Raw genomic sequence first — 17406 nt, forward strand, 5'->3', positions numbered from 1 at the left:
AAAATTACAAAAAAATGTGTGAATGCAGATTTTTAGGGAATGTGACCACGAGTTCTTTAAGACATACCATTTTTAAATCGGACTTCAAAAAGGAAAGTTATGGGCTTAGAAGAACCAGATTTAGGTCACTTTTCTGCAACTCCAATTTTCGAAAATTTGGAAAGGGGAAATATCATGGAAATATCAACAAAATCGACCCAAAAATACAATGAAAGTTTACCAATGAATGAATGTATTCATTTTCCGGAGAAGTCACTGTACTTTGACGCACACATAGGACACTCGAACAAGGTGGACTGGCGGACTATTGTTGACTGCACATTTCGTTTATTGCCACTGCTTCTGTTTTTGCCCCAGCCACGCCCCCTGCTTTCCGCCCCCAGCTTCTGGCTCTTCCTCTTCCGGGAAAAGAGAGGGGAAGTGCAGGGAGAACGGAGAAAACAGAAAGCAGAGAACAGAGAAAAGCGAAGGAACTCGTGGAAATCCTCGGCCAACTGCAGGCCGTATATATAGAGTGCAGCGTAAGCTTTTTGGGCTTGGGCATGTTAATGGGGTCACCACGCCCACTCAGTACGCCCCCCTCCCCCATTTTACAGCTGCGATTGTTGTGGCAGAATGTAAAATTGATCAATTTGGGCGTCAAGTCTGGCAGGGACTTTCTCTGTCTTTGATGGGCCACAAAACCCCAAGACCCCAACATGCCCGTCCCATACCACACTTGGATTTTGTTTCTGCCCATCATGTGCAAATATGTATAATTTATGCACACTTCCCCGGGACTTGAAAACCCAGACAGGGACTGGGTTTCGGCTTCACCCGAACGCCCTAATTGTGTTGGCAGTCATAATGCAATTGAAGGGTTGACTGCTGGCCATCGTGTCAGATGAAGAAGGGTGCTCAGCGGTCCTTCCGACCGGATGTCCAGTGAGGTTCCAAAACTCCTCTCTATCTTGCAAGGGGGCCACAGAAACCTCTTAAAGAAATTCAATTTTTAAATTTAAAAGTGATTTCTAATAAACAAAACCATTTTATTCGGGACTTATAACTTGGTTTTCTTGGTTTTAAATATCTTTTGGTTATGTATAGACACTATTATGAGAGCTTTAATGAAATACCAACAGAAAATGCTACAAGATTTAAAAAAACTCTGAATCTGAAAATATTTATATTCTCAATACTTTTAAACTGCAAATTACCGAATTTTAAATTTTACTCTCTCAATCATTTATTAGGCTTGAAACCTCTGAAGCAATAATAACTCTGCTTAGAGATCTAAAAAGTCTTTTCAAATGACACTTAAATTGTCAAACCCTTACCAAAATTAACGAATTCGTAAAGTTTATAAGAGTTTTACTCAGTTTTAAGAAGTAATTTAACTTTTCGAACTAAATATACCATATATATAATAATCTTTTAAGGATATTGAAAGCAACGCCAAAATAAACTACAGGGTAACACGGCTGAATATATGGGAGTCCTAGGAAGGAGCTCCACCCACCAACCGACCCACTTCCATGGTTCTCGTGTGTCGGCATCCTCCCATCCACAAAAACCACCCAACCTCCCACCGCCACCCCCTCGCAAAGGCAGAGTTGCCACATAATTCGATTACCATGCAATCGCATGCAGTGCACATCTGGTTTTGGATAAAAGTGTAAGTCGCACACACACCACCCACCACCCACAACCCACCTCCCACAAGCCACCCATGCAAATGGGAGTGGCACGCACCACACTGACGGATGAGTCGCAGCGTTAAGTGGTGTTAAATCGGAGGGAACGGGGAGTCCAGTAAAAACACATATAAACACCAGCACAGCCAGAAAAATCTGATATAGAATGAAGCTAAGTTGCAGAGACATTGTGTTAATACACAAACCAGTTTCTACTTAAATATATTTATGAGTTAAACAAACCAAAAAGTGGTTGTGGTTTCTATCAAAATCTTTTAAGATATAAGATACTATGCAACAAAGATATCAATTCTAGATTACTTACAAATGAAATTATTTGTACCTATATATTTCATTATTAAGATACTTTAATAAATTAGTTTCTGTGTAAGCTGGCATTAGGAATAATATAACATGAAAACGGACAGCAATGGACTACTAAACGGAGAATGTGGCATGGGAATACCTTATAGAGATGATGGAGAATAGGATGCAAGCACACTTTTTACCAAACCACACTTTAATGTGTCAGCCACACGACTCGTAGACATTTTCCAAGTGTCACTGGCCGAATGCGAAGTGTGGATTGTGGGAGTCCGGATTGCGAATTGCGAATTGGGTATTGGGGTTTTGGGGATTGCAGACTGGGTGTTGCCGACAATCCAGTGGCCAGGTTGGCCAACCGAACGGATGTGTCGATATGCGCATTATGCCTCAAGGGTCCTTTGGCCTCCACTTTCGGTAGCTATTGCTGTTGCTGTTGCTGTGGCTGTTGCTCCACTTCTACTGCCTCAGCCACTTCCTCCACACACACCCACACACACTCGTCCGAATCACACACAGATACGCTTGCACACACGCATTGTCTATACATATACATATAGCCCGATTTTTAGGGCTGTTTGATGCACTGATATAAATTAGTACCAAAAGGTACCATATATAAAATAGTAAAATGGCCTAGTTTTATGTAGTACATAATATTAAAACAAATTAAAGCACAGAAAAAAATTAAAGTCAAAAATACAGCAGTTCATATTAGTTTTTCAGCATCTACTAGTGAGAACATCAAAAATATATAATAAATAATAATTACAATATAATCTGATTCATATTTTTTTAAGGGTTTGAATTGACTAAATTTACATTAAGATAAATAAATTGAAGTTTAACTATTAGGCTTAATATATTAGGCTTAAAAAGATGTTGACTATTAAATACTTGTATTGCTCCATGGAAGTTTTCAGTGCAGGCCAGCCCCAATTTCCTCTTCGCCTGCCGCCCCATTTTGTAGTGAGTTAATTGCATCAGTCGCAGGCATCGAATGCACCGGCAGCGATTGGAATTATGCTGTTGCATTAAAAATGGAAATCCTGTGCTGCACATTCCCCGTGCGCTCGTCTCCATTTCCCTGGCCATTCATTTCCCACAATAGAGCATTCAATTACACAAAATGCGCCTGTCGTATGGAGAGTGTGAAAGTGAATACGAAAATGTGAAATGTGAAATGAGAAATGTGAAGAACCTTCTCTTTAAGCATAGCATACATATATTTACATAGACCCAAGCCCAGCTGGGAAGTGGAACGAGAACAAAACAAAAATACAATAGATGGATGGGGCAATATCCGACTATCACATTCACCAGGATTCGCAAAAGTGCCTTGAGCCTAATCGAATTTTGCCTATTAATTCTGATATATTTTTATCCAACTTTAAGTCTAAAAGAGTTCATTGAAGGGTAAAAAAAATAATTACGTTAGACTCCCACAAAATTCTTAGATTTTAAATTGTAAAAGATTCTCAAAATCAAGAGGAAAATAATTAAATTGAATCGTAAATCAAAAGCAAAGCTAATAAAATCCAAATTAAATTTACGTTGAAAACCTAATTTTAGCTAAATTCACTTTTGCAGAATCTTGAAGAAGGTAAAACTCGGTAAAGGCCTTAAATATTAAGGTACAGTTGTGCGCGCGGCGACTAATCAATTTCAAGAGAGCGTAGACCTTGTGTAACTCCAGAATCGCTGAACTTTCGCTGACCGTTCTTTTTGGCCTTGTTAATCTGCCAGTTTTCCGAATCCATTAGGTAATCCCTGCAAAAGGAAGTGAATATATTAAATACATCAATTAATCAATAGATTTGAAATCACTTTAAAAGAGGTGCAAAAAATTATGCCGTGGTCTTTTGCATCATACTTTCGGACTCAAAATACATCGTAGCATTCTTTAATACACCTTGTTAAGTGATTTAAAACCTCTAGGGAAGTAGAAACCTCTGCTCCTTGAGCAACTGCATCCACTGCTGCTTCAGATCGGACATCTTTCCCGCCTCGCCGCCGTATTCCTCCGGCAACATGGAGCGCGGAAAGTGGCGATATGGGGTCTCCGAGTCGGGCAAATGGAAGTGGATCAACTTAAAGACCTCGCCCTTGATGAACGGCCGAACCACGGCCATCACCTTGTCCACAAACGAGGGGCAGTTGATCACGTGGATCTCCTTGAGCCGCACGGGGTGCGCCTCCTGGACGAACTTCATGTAGACCCGCAGGGCGCCCAAGGCCGTTTTGGTCAGGTGGCGCAGCGTATAGCCAGCCATGTCGAACACGGGTATCTCCCCGTCCGACAGACGCTCCTCATCCTCCGTGGCAAATCGACAGTCGGCCACCATGAAGAACACCTTGATCGCAGCCGTGAAGTTGAACTGCCAACAAACATATTTTTATGAGAAAATGATAAAGCATCAACACGTTTAAGTACAAATTTAAGGGTTTGTTTCATTATTTTAAATGCATATGCAAGTTCATCTGCATGTTTTAATAATTTTAACCACTGGACACTCACCTTGTCCGCATCAAAGTCGATAAGGCGGTAAAAGAGCAGCTTATTGTTTTCCGGGGTCAAACCGGGCAACGGCACCAGATCTCTGCAAGTGAAAATGCCAGGGAAACGGTTAACATAATTCTGGGTAGCCCACTTAATTCACCATTCCCCATTTTTTATCCAAACCAAACCGGTTACCTGAGATCGCAAGCCAATGCACTCTCTGTACACTAAGCAAAAACACTAAGCCCTAAGTCAACATTGCGAATTGCCTGTAAATTCACTGAGCTCACAAGATCTAAGCTAATATATGCCAATCAAATGACATAGCCAGATGTTCAGACGTTATTTCCAATTTCACAGGAATTTCAGCTAATTAAAAGTCTATAAAACCAAAGTCTCAATCAGTATTTAATGTCTGTATTGAAGCGTTTATCTCTCAATTAATTTCTGTTATGACTTTTGTTGCCGGTACTAATTTTTACTGATTTTCTGCAGGAGATTTATAGTAGATTGTAAACTTTGATTTGATGAAGACCATGCATACATTTAACTATCCGGAACCAATTTTCATGTACCCATTTCGGTATTTTTCCTTGTTGTCTGAAGCTTTATTTTTAATACGATTTATTTAGGCAACAACATATGTGGATAAGCACGTCAAACTTGGTAATAAACTTTTTAAAGTCCCAAGTTTACTGGCGTAAACGGGGACTATTATTTTTACTTTTTGGCAATTACCTTAATCACACAAACAATTGCTTTTAATGCATGTATAAATCTTAACATTGTTTTGTTTGCTTTTAATGCTATTTAAATTAATTTATGTACTATTTAATTTAAAATATGTTAGAATAAAGATTTTCTTAATGTTTCCAAGACAATTTTGGAAATAAAAACTTAATTTGGAACATTGTAATCTTATTATCTCGATAGTTGTAACACATCAACAATGATTGTTTCTAAACCATAACACAGAATAGATAAGATGATCAGGCTATATAAAGACAGATTTTGGGCAATATTAATTTGATCTTGAACATGGCAACTTTGGGATCTTGGAAATTCATCTGAGATGATTTTGTGGTAACTTCCCCGATCCTAACTCCCGAAACCCCCATATCTGGGTACTCACGCGACTTGCAGCAACTGCTGGGAACTGTCGTCCAGCGGATCGCGATCGATGAAGATGTGGGCATGCTTGTTTCGCAGTCCGTAATTGAGTTCCATGAGTCGCTGGGCGGCCGACAGATCATTTCGGGTTGTGTGCAGAAAGCGGCGCAGTAGCAATCGGGCTGCGGAGGAATACGAATTTACGTGAGCACAGGCGATCAGCAGTACAGGTGCATTCGTAAGTCACTGCGGTTGCGATCGTTATGCAACTGGCTGCGGTTCCCATAGCACAGCCAATATTGACCCAGTCAAAGTTGGCCAAGCCAACGATAATTACACAGGAAAAAATGTGTAAGAACTAATTAGTGGCCTAATCCTTACAATGGGTATTCAATTATAAAAAAAAGGTTCGTAATATAATTTAAAATTAATTTTGATGAAGGGCTACAAAGCTCCCACTTTTATTACTTTTTTTTAATATTATATTCGTTCCTGCAGTACTTTAAAATCGATCACTTAATAAGATCTTTCTTTCTGATTTTGAACAGTTAGAAAAATAGTTTTTTAATGAAAATGAATATTTTAAAGTTAAGATCAGTACATCATGGCATATATGTACGCTTTTTGTGGAGCATCCCAAAATCTAGCTTAGAAATTAGCACAATAAAAAATATCTACTGGATGTGCAAAAAGATCGCCATTTCTTTCGGTGCTCTTCGCTGGCAAAGAGAAAAGTGGGTTTTTGCGATGTGACCCACTTGGCAATACGAACATATATTCTGCGGCAACTGCGGCTGCGTTTTGAGCCACTCCTGCAGCTCCGAAATCCGTTTGTCCATCAGTTGATCCTCGTTTTTCTCGTTCAATTGCACCATTTTGCAGGGCCCAACTTTACCGTTACACCTAGAAGAACTATCGGAACTATCGGACTTCCGCGAGGGAGCAAGACGGACTATGAAGCGAGAGCGAGAGGCAAAATTGACTGTGGAGCGCGTCTGTGCGACGCTAATTCGCGACTGCAACTGATTGAAACTTCGTTTTTTGGCTTTTCGTCGAGTCGCTGCCTCTGGAACTCTGCCTCTGTCGACGTCGCTGCCTCTGCCGACGTCGCTGCTGGAATGGCCAATAAAACGTACTGGATTAATGGCCAAACGGGGGGGGAATTGGGGGATAAGTCTGGCGATCATGCAATGTAATTTGCATTCTTGGCGTTAACATCTCTTTTTAAAAAGTGTTTCATAAAAGGACACATCCTTTTCAAATACATTTCATTTAGGTTACGATTTTTCATTTAAATATGATTAAACTTTAAAGAAATTATATAAATAAGTTATCTGCTTTTGCAAGCTTTGTATTTTAAATGAAGAAGACTTTTTATTTTTTTATTAATGACCAATGGTTATATTATATTACTTTCTTTTGGTTTTTATATTTTCTGCTGATCCAAGCCAATGATCTAGATTTGCTTTCATTAATTTAGTTTTAGTTTAACACACATGCTAATTTTTGTACACACAAAAAAATAAGACCTGATTCACATAAAAAACAAAATACCCTCTCAACATAGTTTACTTTTCATTGTCTTATGATCATTTTAGATTGTTTTGAAACATTTTGAACTCCAAAAAGGTATTACATAAAATTTTTTTATGAGACTAAAAGTCTTTTAATAAATTTCCCGAAAGGAAACAATTTATACTTATGATTTGTGGTGGTATTAAAACATATTTTGTGCCTTTGTTGTCGGTATATATTACATTTATATATATTTAAGTCTTTGTCATTTTAAATTATGATAATTTTTGCCTGTGCAGCTTTTACCTTTCCTATCTGTCTGTGGTTATTTTTTGAAATATTTTATATGGCTGTCGTCGCTTAATAACTCCACACTCCGCCGGTGTTGTGCAATATTTGTACATTGATGACTTCTCTATGTCAGAAGGTCAAAAAGCAGCATGCTCTTTTTTGCGTGTGCGTATTGCGTGGGTGCTGTGCGGTTTTTCCGGCTTTCCACCTCTCAGCTTAGGCCATTGCCATGTTTGGCGGCATTTTGTTCGCCCATTTTTTCATCGGTCGTCAGTCGGTTCGGTTTTGGTTTTTTCAGCTTTATCGCGACATTGGCAAACAATTTTCGGCAAGGCGAAGTCGCGCTCCACTTGTTATGCTGCTCTGCTCCCGGCTGAGCTGGCCAACTGAACTGGCTTGGCTCGCAGTCTGTCGGACGTGTTTCGCAAGTTAAAACGAATCCAAACTATTTACAACCGACCACTCTGAACACGGCGACAACAAAGCGTATGAACATGAATTAAAACAAAACTGTCAAAAAGAAGCAACGGCGGGCGAAAGCGAATTTGGGTACATTTTTGTTGCTGGCCCACAGAACACCGCAGACAGACGGCATAAATTTACCCACTTCGGCCGGCAATCGTGTTACCATACATGTTTTACAGTCCAGCTTCTGTAGATTGATTATTCTTTTATTCAAAATTTAAAGTTCTACAACTCGAAAATATGAATTTTCAAATTTCGTCTTTCCAAAATTAAATATTTTAAAAATAAAACTTAAAAAATAATCATTTCCAAATCTATTTATAATAATCTTTTTAAAACTTATACATTTATGGGTCTTCAAATTTCATTTTGGTTAAAAAGTTTTTAGAAGACTTTGTGGGTTCTAGAAAATTACCCATACGACAGGTTGGCCAATGTAAATATAGTTACTTAATTAAAATTTTATATACTTTTGCATAAAAAAGTATCCAGCTAAATTGTCTTAAGACTGTAGTCAAATAAGTATTACTTATACTATTTAAAAATGACTTTAACCTTTGAAGTTTCATTCAAAATTAATCATACGTCACGTTGGCAAGGTCCAGTTTAGTATAACAAAGTCGGAAAATGTAGTTGAAAGTAAAAATCACTTAAAATTAAATAAATGCCCCCTGTTCACGTTATGGCGGTCTGACTGTAACTGTCGGTAGCCAATTTAATGCAGCTGTAAACTTATTAAGCTGAAAGCAAACGCAGCAAAAACACGCACAAGTTCATATTTAAGTCTCTTGAAAACAGCTGAGTGGCCTTGAAAATGGAACTTAGCCGGCCAATAAATGCTTTAAAAACAAAGCCCTACTCAGACTTTGAAAAAAAGTGCTAACTGTCAAATTAAATGGTCAGCGTACCATTCGAAACATACGTTAAGTTGGGAATTATGGTCATGTGAATGGTTCGCTTCGTTCTTGGAACTTTTCAGCGACCTTAAACTTACAAATAAATTTGAACTTAAAATTAATCAAGCAAGAACTAAGAACATATATTTCCCTGCAAAAAGTGTGATTATTTTTAACCCCCACTAACCAATAATTCGTATAATTATTCAATATTAATTTGAGAAGAATAATTTCAGAGTTTATTTAGGAGTGGAAATTTAAATTCTAATCGGGCAGAGTGCCAATCCCGGCAAAGTACATTTAGTAATATTGCACTTGCTGTTTGCCAACTTTGTTTGCATCATTTTGCAAATCAATTAGCTAGAATTTTCGCACTTGAAGCTAATTGCGGTCGCAGCATCATCAATGCAAGCGGTCAAAGCGAATTGGCGGTTACAAGTCATGCAAATCAGTTGCATTTCGGCAAAGTATAGGATGATATATGCACATTCAGATAAGGTAAAAACCAAAGCTTTCAAAGCTCTACTCACTGTAGTCATTGCTGAAATCCCTCCGTCACCAAAAATTAATTATCATTGGACATGGTGTAACTTTTGCGGATCGAGAAAAGGTTTGGGGCTTTCAAATAAATAACTCAATAAAGTAACTCTCATAATGTTAAATGGGAAGCCGTTCTAAAGTTGGTTATGTGTTTCTTAATATTTACAGCCATTAAGCCCTGTATAATTGAATATTGCATCACATACCTTAGGACATCCAACATGAGTCTCCATTTTCTATTCTTTTTAGCCGATTCACCACAATCGCATTTTAATTTGCGAAAGTAATACCTTCCAAAATGTAATGTAGTTCATTGTTTATTAAGTAATCAGTTTAAGCTCTAAGTTTGTTCAACAAATTTAAATTTAGGTCACATAAAAAGTTTTAAAGAAGTTTAATAAACTATTAAACGGCAATTAAAATTGTTGATAGTCATTCTAGAAATATATAAAGCGAAAAAAAATATATATTGTGTAATTAGCATTGTTGCAAAGTAGGTTAAAAGATATGCTGCATCACCGTAATCATAAAATAAATTTAAGAAATAACGAAAAATGAAAATAATAGTTGTTGTTAGCTTTAAATTATATAAATCTAACAATTTTTACTTGTTTTCAAATTAGTAAAAGCGAAATGAATTAATTCAAAAACTTTGTAACTGAAAATTCTAATACTTCGATTTAAAATAACTTTTATTCGTTACGTTCCACGTTACGTAACGTAACAATTCGATAGGTTCTACAAATCGATAAGCGCCAAAGGGACGGCGTGCCATCGCTAGGTGAAAGTGTGACCGTGCGCGTGTGGAGAACACAAACTAATGGTGGAGCAAATAATAAAGTAAAATCGCGGAATAAAATGATCTGTCGCCTGTGTCTGAACGCGCTGGACGAGCAGAGCGCGGTGCTGCTGTTCGGCGGCGCCGGCGGAGCCAGTGCGTCCGCTCCAGATGACGAGGACGACGGCAAAGCGATGCCGGAGAGCTACCTGGTCCAATTGATCTCGATTCACTTGTACCTCTGCGTGAGTATCTTGGGGATCCGTTTTCTGCCCTCCACCTCCTACTAATGTGTCCGCCAATCTCCTTTAGCTCTCCCGCGACGACGCCATCTCCACCTGCATCTGCAGCGAGTGCTGCTCGCAACTCGAGAGCTTCCACAACTTCTGGAAGCTGGTAGAGCTGAAGCAAACGACGCTGTGCAGCCAGTTCTTGGCCATCGATTGCGATGTCAACTGGTCGGAGGACGGCACTGAACTGCAGCCAGATGCGCAGCCCCAGTTGCTTTTGGAGCCGGCGGAGGAGCCCAAAGCCGTCACACCCACAACGGCCAATAAGTTTCCTTGCATGTTCTGTGAGAAATCCTTCAAGATGCGTCGCTACCTGGAGGAGCACATAGCCACGCACACCGGCGACCGACCCATTCCTTGTCCCTACTGCGAGATGGCCTTCCGCTGCCGTTCGAATATGTACACCCACGTGAAGAGCAAGCACACGACGCAGTGGCTGAAGGCACGCGAGGAACGGGATGCGGCCAAGTCAGGACAGAATCACACGACGTCGGAGGAACCGGCTCCAGCTGCTACCGCTGCTCTCCCTGGAATCCCGGCCCTGGCTGCTCCCCCTCCAAATCATGTTGTTTCCGGACAACCTGCTCTTCCTGCAACTACTACTCCTACTCCCACAGCTGCTCCCCTACCCTCATCACCCACAAACCAACAGCTCCCGCTGTCCGTAATCAAGAGCCAACCCAGCGAGGCAATCAACCTCACCATAACCAAGACCCCACCGTCCGCAAGTCGGGGCTCACGAAGTAGGGCCAGTCGCCGCAAGACTCACTCGCCCAAAAAGGTCCAGCACACTGAGGGCAGCGATGCTAGCGACGAGGATTCGCCCCAGAAGAGGCTCAAGGAGAACGAGCTGATTCTGGCCAACTACAATGCCGTGGCGGCGGCAGTCGTGGCAGCCGCTTCGTTCACGGACAACCCTGCAGGACAACCGGATAGTTTGCAGCAGCGCCTGTGCGTCAGTCTGCTTCAACAGCAGCAGGAACAACTATTCGCTGTGATGTCGGCAACGGCTGCTGCAGCGGCGTCGGTGGGATCCAGCAGTGCCACCACAACGACCACGACGACGGCAACAGGGACAATGCTGGCTCATCCATACAGGTGAGTAGGTTGAGTACCCCACGGAATGGTTAACTAATGAAAAAATTCGCCACAGCAGCCCGCCTGCAGAGGCAGAAAAACGACAACCTGCTCCGCTACAGGCAGTCATCCACGCCGCACCCGTCTCGGTCATATGTCCCAATTGCGGCGAGCTTCCTGGACAGAATCATCGCTGCTTGAGCAAGCCCAAGTACGCTTGCGAGGTGTGCGGCAAGTGCTTCAAGATGAAGCGGTATTTGGAGGTGAGTTTATGCCACAGGGGCGCCTCTTTATGGTTATCCTAACCCACTTTCTCTATCAGGAACACTTTGCCACCCACACGGGCGTCAAGCTGCACACCTGCGCCTTCTGCCCCACGGAATTCCGGTCCAAGTCGAACATGTACCACCACACCAAGCGCAAACACAAAGCGGAGTGGGAACGGTCGCGGGCCTCGCGCTCAGCGGCCAAGGCGGGCGTCCAGGAGCAGGTGCAGCATGCCAGTCCGCCACAGGCACAGCCAGGACCAGCTGCTGTCTAAAGCAAGCCAGAATTCGGAGGCAGTGCAGTCGTAGTTTTAGTCTTTTACAATTAAACTTATATTTTTTGCATATTAGCCATACCGAATACCGATGTACTTATCCGAAGTTTCGCGTACTCCACAAAGTCCCGGCGTTTCGGCGCCTGGCACCTATTGTGTATACTCTTCTCGTTCTCTATAATGCCTTAACCAGTTGGATTGGATCTGGTTATAAAGTAAACATTCATTTCAACAAAATCGATTTGTTTACTTTTTGTTCCTGTTAATTGGGTAGACTTTGAATGTCGGATGTGGTGATCCCTCGATCTTCTACAAAGACCGAACACCAACTTCTCACAAAAGACAAGTGTCCGTAAATCTTACAAGTTTATTTCATTTTTGCAGTTTATACAATTAGAAATACAATTAATGGGGTGTAATCCGTAGTGGTTTATGCACGATCAATGGACACTACGATTAATTTAAAAATTACGCGGTTTGGGAATCTGAAATGTGTGCAGTGTCAAGGTACAGCTTTACACAAATCAGAAGCCAACTCCGAATTTAGTACATTAATCATAAGGCGAGTTTGCCCTTAACACTAAAATGGGAGGATTGTGTGATTCAATATGTAAAACATGAAAAGCCCAGGCGTAAAATTGCGCAGATGATTGTAATGAAAATTAAATTGATTGCTAACCCTAACCCTAGGCCTGGCTACTAGCTGCCCCACTGAGATTGGTGCTGCTCCACTGGAGTTGGCTGCGGTTGAGCGCGTGTGTGTGTGTATGCTAAAACTATTTGCTGGTGGGTATGTCTCGGCCCTACGAACGCGTGCTGCGCGCCTGCGCCTGCAACAGGTCAACCGACGGCACCGAAAACACAAACGATAAGCAGCCGAAGCGCAGCAGGCTGCCGTGGGCCAGCACAGCCGAGCCCTCCCAAGCTCCAGCCACCATCGGCACAGATCCGGCGTTCGTGCAACGGCAGGCGGGCTTTACAATGGGCGCCAATCTGTAGAGGGATGCATACTGGTGATTTCCATTCAACTAAGTTATCGAAAACTATAGATACCTGTCTTTGCCACTTCTCTTGGGCTCGAACTGGCGATGAATGTTCCGCCGCTTGTCCAGCAGATCGTCAACGCGCCTCTTGAGCTCCGCATCATCGGCTCGCATTCGCTTTCCGGCGTGGGTGGGCATCCTATCGGTCAGGTCGCAGGCGTACAGTTGCCCGTTGACCTCTGTCCCGAACTCCGAGTAGTTGATCAGTTCGTACGACTTGGAGAACTCGTCGTAGAAGATGATGGCGTGCTGCGGCGAGATGCGGCAGCAGTAACCAATCGCGGACAGGTCCACCGTCTCCGTTTGCGCCAGAGTTGTCGATGGCGAGTAGTGGCCACCGTAGCCAATGTACAGCGTTCGGTAGCGCATGAAAATCGAGTGGTCCAGCCCAAGGGAACTGAACCAGCGGCTGTCTTCGAGCATATCGCCCAAGGGGGTGATCACTGCTCGCGCCTGCACTTTGCACTGCAGCAGCTTCAGCTCCAGACGTGAGGCCAACTCGTAGGCCTTCTCCGTGTCGCTACGGGCACGCGGCACATAGCTCTCGGCGGCCGCATCCGCTGCTGCAATGGCCGCCGCCGTGGCCAACGCAGGATGCAGGGCCATTGCGGGATCCTCGTCGGCGGCATTGCCATTCTTCTGCGCCAGTATCGATGACGTTTCGCTGGTAAACAGCAGCGAGAAACGGTTCATGTCCTCCGGCGCCATTTGGCCCTGGAGAGCACTGCGTTCTCCGGCCACATCTGCTCCTTCGGAAGCTGCCAGTTGCCGCAGTCGGCGGGCGGCCGTGCGATTCTTATACTGCGTCACTATCTCTGGATGCTCTTCGACCAGCTGTTGCAGTCGCTGGTGTGCTAGCTTCTTGATAATATCAACGTCTAGGTGGAAGAGGTCCGCATCGATAATGCCTGCCTTACTGTCCTCCTCATCCTCTTCGAAGCTGACCTCAAGCTCTAGGCTGGACTTGGACTCGACCTTGATAACGGAGGGCTGTTCATTTGTCTGCACATCAGATTCCGTTTTGGGATTTTCCGAATCAACTCCGCCATTTACTTTGTCGCCAGGAGAGTTCGTCTCTGAGTCCTGCTCCTCGGGACTGGGATCGCTGTCGCTATCTCCCTCCACCGCTGTCTCGACGGTGCCATACTCCCGCTGAATCTCCCGGAATTTAGCTCGAGCCGAGCGCAGTGCTTCCAGATCCTTCAGCAGCGATTCGGTCACCGACTCGCGGGAGATCTCCTCGACTTCGGTGGGCAGGTTCTTGCGCCGCTTCACCCGATCGTAGCGTAGCGTCTGCCGCATGGAGGGCAGTAGCGCCGGAGGATGCTCGTAGTGGTAGCGCACAATAGCTGGCACCTCGATGTGGGCACGGGCACGCACATTCAACTTGGTGCGGAACGGCGGGTGGCGAGTGTTGACGCGCCGGAAGAACTCCATCTTCACGTTTTCATGATCCAGCGGCTGGTGGAAGCGATTCCACAGGCGTACCCGCTCCGTGGCAGAAATGCTATTGGTCATATTGGCATCCTTTGAAGAGACATACACATTTAAACCAACGAAAACTTCCATATATAGTGCTAACTTACGATGAAGTTCTCGGCATGATTGGGGCACATCCACAATCCAGCTGGCAGTGCCGTTAGTGGGGGATCCAGGCAATCCTGGTGGTAGTACAGCGGACAGTAGTCGCAGGAGATGAGCGGCGCCCTTTTGCAGGAGCGCGTGCAGTAGAAACAGGTCTTGGCGGGCAGCGGCACTAATCCCTGGGCGTCCAGCTCGAAGGGCTTGGAATTGCGGCGCTGATTGCCCGCACACTTGCGATGCCCTCCATTGCCGCTCGGCGGATGCGCCTGCTGGACGGGCTGCACCTTGCCATTGCCCGGAAACTGGGTGTGTAGCTCCAGTTCCGGCGGCAGCGAGAATTGCTGCGGATTCAGCATACTCGCCGCCCTGATGACATCGTCCAGCGGCGTCGGCTTCTTGTTGGGATCGAGTGCCCGCTGTATGGCCAGCGGCATCTTGGCCAGCAGCTTCTCGGTGCTGTTGCGTTCGCTGTTGCTGCGCTTCCGAAGGTTGCGGATCTTCAGCGGTATGGACTCCAGATCGCCGGAAGAGGGGGTATTGGCTCTGGAGCCACTGCCCGCCGATGGCACCCGCTCCACGGAGCTGGCCTTCGAGGACGAAGCCGGCGGCTGGGAGACCTTGGCCATGCGACAGCTATGGCACAGCCACTGGCCACTGGGTATGTCCTCCTCGCTCAGCGGCGGATCACTGGGGGGCGGAAAGAAGAATCTGCTTGAAAAAGAGCACTGGAAAGCGGGGGAGGCGCTGCACTCACTGGCACTGCAGATGGAAGCTGGAGGGGCAACGGTCGCAGCACAGCAGATTGCCGCCCTCCTCGCAGGCGTCACAATAGTCGTGGTTGTGACCTCTTCCCGGTCGCCTGTAGTACGGATGCTTCGTATTGGTGCTCCGCTGCACCAGCTTCTCGTCCTCGTTGGGCGGCGGCCGGATGAGCTGCTTGATTTGCTGCGGGGGGCAGGAAATCGAAAACGAAAAGGAAACGGAGACACGTTAATGTGGCATCTTGAGCAGCCCCCGCCAATTGGAACTGGAGCACGGTGGGCTGCACGGGAGCAGCACGGGGACCCGGGGTCGCACTCACCTCCATGATGCTAAGCGAAGCGTTCGGGTCCTGGTCCACTTTTGACATATTTTTCCTGGGCTCCTCTTATCCGGTGTACACAATCAATCTCGGAGCAAGCAAAACTCAGTTCACTTGGAGACGGAGGAGCGCGACAGTTTGCAGCCCTGCGCATCCGCCGACCGGCTGGCCACACTGTGCGCCAAGGGGTGTCTATCGATAGGCTATTAACGGATCGTCAGCGCTGACACCATTTCACTCCAGATCTAGCTACTTTTTAAACGTCAATTATAAGTAAAAAACCTTTTTTGAACAATTTAAATAACTAGAGATTGGTAAATATTCAAATTGCAGATTGTAATTCTGGGAACAGCACTGCAACAAAGAACATCTCACCTAATAAAATGTCTCATAAACCTTTATGGACTTTTGCAAGAACTCATGCAACTAGACAAATTTAGCTGGAAAACCGCCAAGCTAGCAGCACCGTTGGAAATCGCGCATCTCAGCTGGACGACGACGCAATTCGCCAATTTACCAAACAATAGAATTAAATTAAACTAGTAAAATGTTCTCAATTTTTGGGAAGCGCAAGCCAGCGGAAACACCCACAGACGATCAGCCCATTCAGGGGCCGGCGGATGGATCCCGACCAGGAACCAGTGGCGATGATTTCGTGTTTATAGAGCGGAAACCCGGACCGGATGCTCCTCAGGGGGCTTCCTCCGGTTCCATGTACCCGCCTATGCCGGCGGGCTATCTACCCTACCCGCCGATGCCAGGACCCAGGGGAGGATTAGTGGGACCAGGATCTGGTCCGGTGAAGCAGGCGGGCGCCCAAGGACCCGTCAACTACTTGCAGGACATTCCCTTTGAGCTGGCACCCGGATTGGCCACCAAGGATCGCTACGCGAGCACCCAGATGCAGGTGGACAGCATCCTGGCGCTGCTCACGCGCCAATTGTCCGTGGACGAACTGGCCGAGGAGTACACATTCGCCCTGGAGAGATCCGTGCAGAACGAGTGCTACTAGCGTTAGCCCACACATTCACTGGTTAATATAATAAAACGTTGCTTATTTAATTGTAAACTATCGAGAGGTCAATTTTCTGAAATGCCTGAAAAAGTATTTCAAGAAACCTGTAATTTCCTAATGCTCTTGCTAAATTAAACTATGTATATTCTACCAATCTGTGTGTCATGTTCCAAATAGGAAAATTTAACAATGTTTTGTTAATAATTATGTATTTAGGGAGTTCCTTGTTTTTTATGGATGAACTATTAAACTCTTATTGCTATTATAAAGCCATTTATAATAATAATAATAAGTAAATTCTTTCGCAATTTTCTTATACTCGGAAAAGACCCTTTTTATATATTTAAATTAAACTTTTTTAGTGACCTAATTCAATGCTTTCATATTTTATTTATGGTTAAGTTGTTCCCAATATTAAGTAGTAGAGTTTTACACAAAAGCAGTTCGGATTGCAGGAGCCCCCAAATTTATATAAAAAGTTACATTTTACTCTAATCTGTATTACATCTATGAAACCGTTTTTATGCCAATAAGCCATCCATTCAGAACTTTTGAGAAATATCCATTTATATTGTAACAAAAAAAATTGGTATTATAATTATAAAGAGGCAATAAATGTATTTTTTGAAAAAACACCCATCGAAATTGAATAACTACGTTCCAGGAAATAACAATTTCATATT

General features: G+C 44.1%; 4 protein-coding genes across 5 annotated transcripts; 2 read left to right on the top strand and 2 right to left on the bottom strand.

Moving 5' to 3' along the window:
* Positions 1-3210: 3210 nt before the first annotated feature.
* LOC108049964 (alpha-tocopherol transfer protein) lies at positions 3211-6616 on the bottom strand. The gene is made up of 5 exons (XM_017131392.2): positions 6380-6616; positions 5630-5789; positions 4516-4597; positions 3948-4375; positions 3211-3767 (listed from the first exon to the last, which is right to left on the bottom strand). Exons 1-5 carry the CDS (start codon positions 6480-6482, stop codon positions 3653-3655), a joined length of 888 nt encoding a protein of 295 aa, XP_016986881.1. The 5' UTR covers positions 6483-6616; the 3' UTR covers positions 3211-3652.
* A 3480-nt stretch (positions 6617-10096) lies between these two features.
* On the top strand, positions 10097-12231 carry LOC108050060 (zinc finger protein 865). Of its 2 annotated transcripts, none has more exons than XM_017131547.1 (4): positions 10097-10337; positions 10405-11480; positions 11536-11722; positions 11782-12231. In XM_017131547.1, the coding sequence occupies exons 1-4, from the start codon at positions 10173-10175 to the stop codon at positions 11998-12000; spliced, it is 1647 nt and encodes a 548-aa protein (XP_016987036.1). In that variant the 5' UTR covers positions 10097-10172; the 3' UTR covers positions 12001-12231. The 2 variants fall into 2 exon arrangements, with proteins under 2 accessions (XP_016987036.1, XP_016987037.1); XM_017131548.1 differs by having other exon boundaries at positions 11539-11722.
* A 122-nt stretch (positions 12232-12353) lies between these two features.
* LOC108050056 (PHD finger protein 12) lies at positions 12354-15864 on the bottom strand. The gene is made up of 5 exons (XM_017131543.1): positions 15709-15864; positions 15382-15572; positions 14630-15314; positions 13054-14570; positions 12354-12993 (listed from the first exon to the last, which is right to left on the bottom strand). Exons 1-5 carry the CDS (start codon positions 15754-15756, stop codon positions 12804-12806), a joined length of 2631 nt encoding a protein of 876 aa, XP_016987032.1. The 5' UTR covers positions 15757-15864; the 3' UTR covers positions 12354-12803.
* A 300-nt stretch (positions 15865-16164) lies between these two features.
* LOC108050049 lies at positions 16165-17358 on the top strand. Its single transcript, XM_017131536.2, has one exon. The coding sequence runs from the start codon at positions 16256-16258 to the stop codon at positions 16718-16720; it is 465 nt and encodes a 154-aa protein (XP_016987025.1). The 5' UTR covers positions 16165-16255; the 3' UTR covers positions 16721-17358.
* The last annotated feature ends 48 nt before the right edge of the window (positions 17359-17406 follow it).

Source organism: Drosophila rhopaloa, unplaced genomic scaffold (genome assembly GCF_018152115.1).
Source record: "Drosophila rhopaloa isolate 14029-0021.01 unplaced genomic scaffold, ASM1815211v1 contig_3, whole genome shotgun sequence".
In the NCBI taxonomy this organism is placed as follows: domain Eukaryota; kingdom Metazoa; phylum Arthropoda; class Insecta; order Diptera; family Drosophilidae; genus Drosophila; species Drosophila rhopaloa.

What these genes read in the sequence shown, in the direction of transcription:
- LOC108049964 (XM_017131392.2), bottom strand. Translation starts at nt 6,482, where the DNA reads ATGGTGCAATTGAACGAGAAAAACGAGGATCAACTGATGGACAAACGG. An exon ending in GCAGTTGCCGCAGAATATAT is followed by an intron (nt 5,790 to 6,379) that starts GTTCGTATTGCC and finishes ATTCCTCCGCAG; the next exon opens with CCCGATTGCTACTGCGCCGC. An exon ending in TCGACTTTGATGCGGACAAG is followed by an intron (nt 4,376 to 4,515) that starts GTGAGTGTCCAG and finishes GTTTGTTGGCAG; the next exon opens with TTCAACTTCACGGCTGCGAT.
- LOC108050060 (XM_017131547.1), top strand. Translation starts at nt 10,173, where the DNA reads ATGATCTGTCGCCTGTGTCTGAACGCGCTGGACGAGCAGAGCGCGGTG. An exon ending in ATGCTGGCTCATCCATACAG is followed by an intron (nt 11,481 to 11,535) that starts GTGAGTAGGTTG and finishes AATTCGCCACAG; the next exon opens with CAGCCCGCCTGCAGAGGCAG. An exon ending in AGATGAAGCGGTATTTGGAG is followed by an intron (nt 11,723 to 11,781) that starts GTGAGTTTATGC and finishes TTTCTCTATCAG; the next exon opens with GAACACTTTGCCACCCACAC.
- LOC108050056 (XM_017131543.1), bottom strand. Translation starts at nt 15,756, where the DNA reads ATGTCAAAAGTGGACCAGGACCCGAACGCTTCGCTTAGCATCATGGAG. An exon ending in ATCATGCCGAGAACTTCATC is followed by an intron (nt 14,571 to 14,629) that starts GTAAGTTAGCAC and finishes GTCTCTTCAAAG; the next exon opens with GATGCCAATATGACCAATAG. An exon ending in AAGAGAAGTGGCAAAGACAG is followed by an intron (nt 12,994 to 13,053) that starts GTATCTATAGTT and finishes ATCCCTCTACAG; the next exon opens with ATTGGCGCCCATTGTAAAGC.
- LOC108050049 (XM_017131536.2), top strand. Translation starts at nt 16,256, where the DNA reads ATGTTCTCAATTTTTGGGAAGCGCAAGCCAGCGGAAACACCCACAGAC.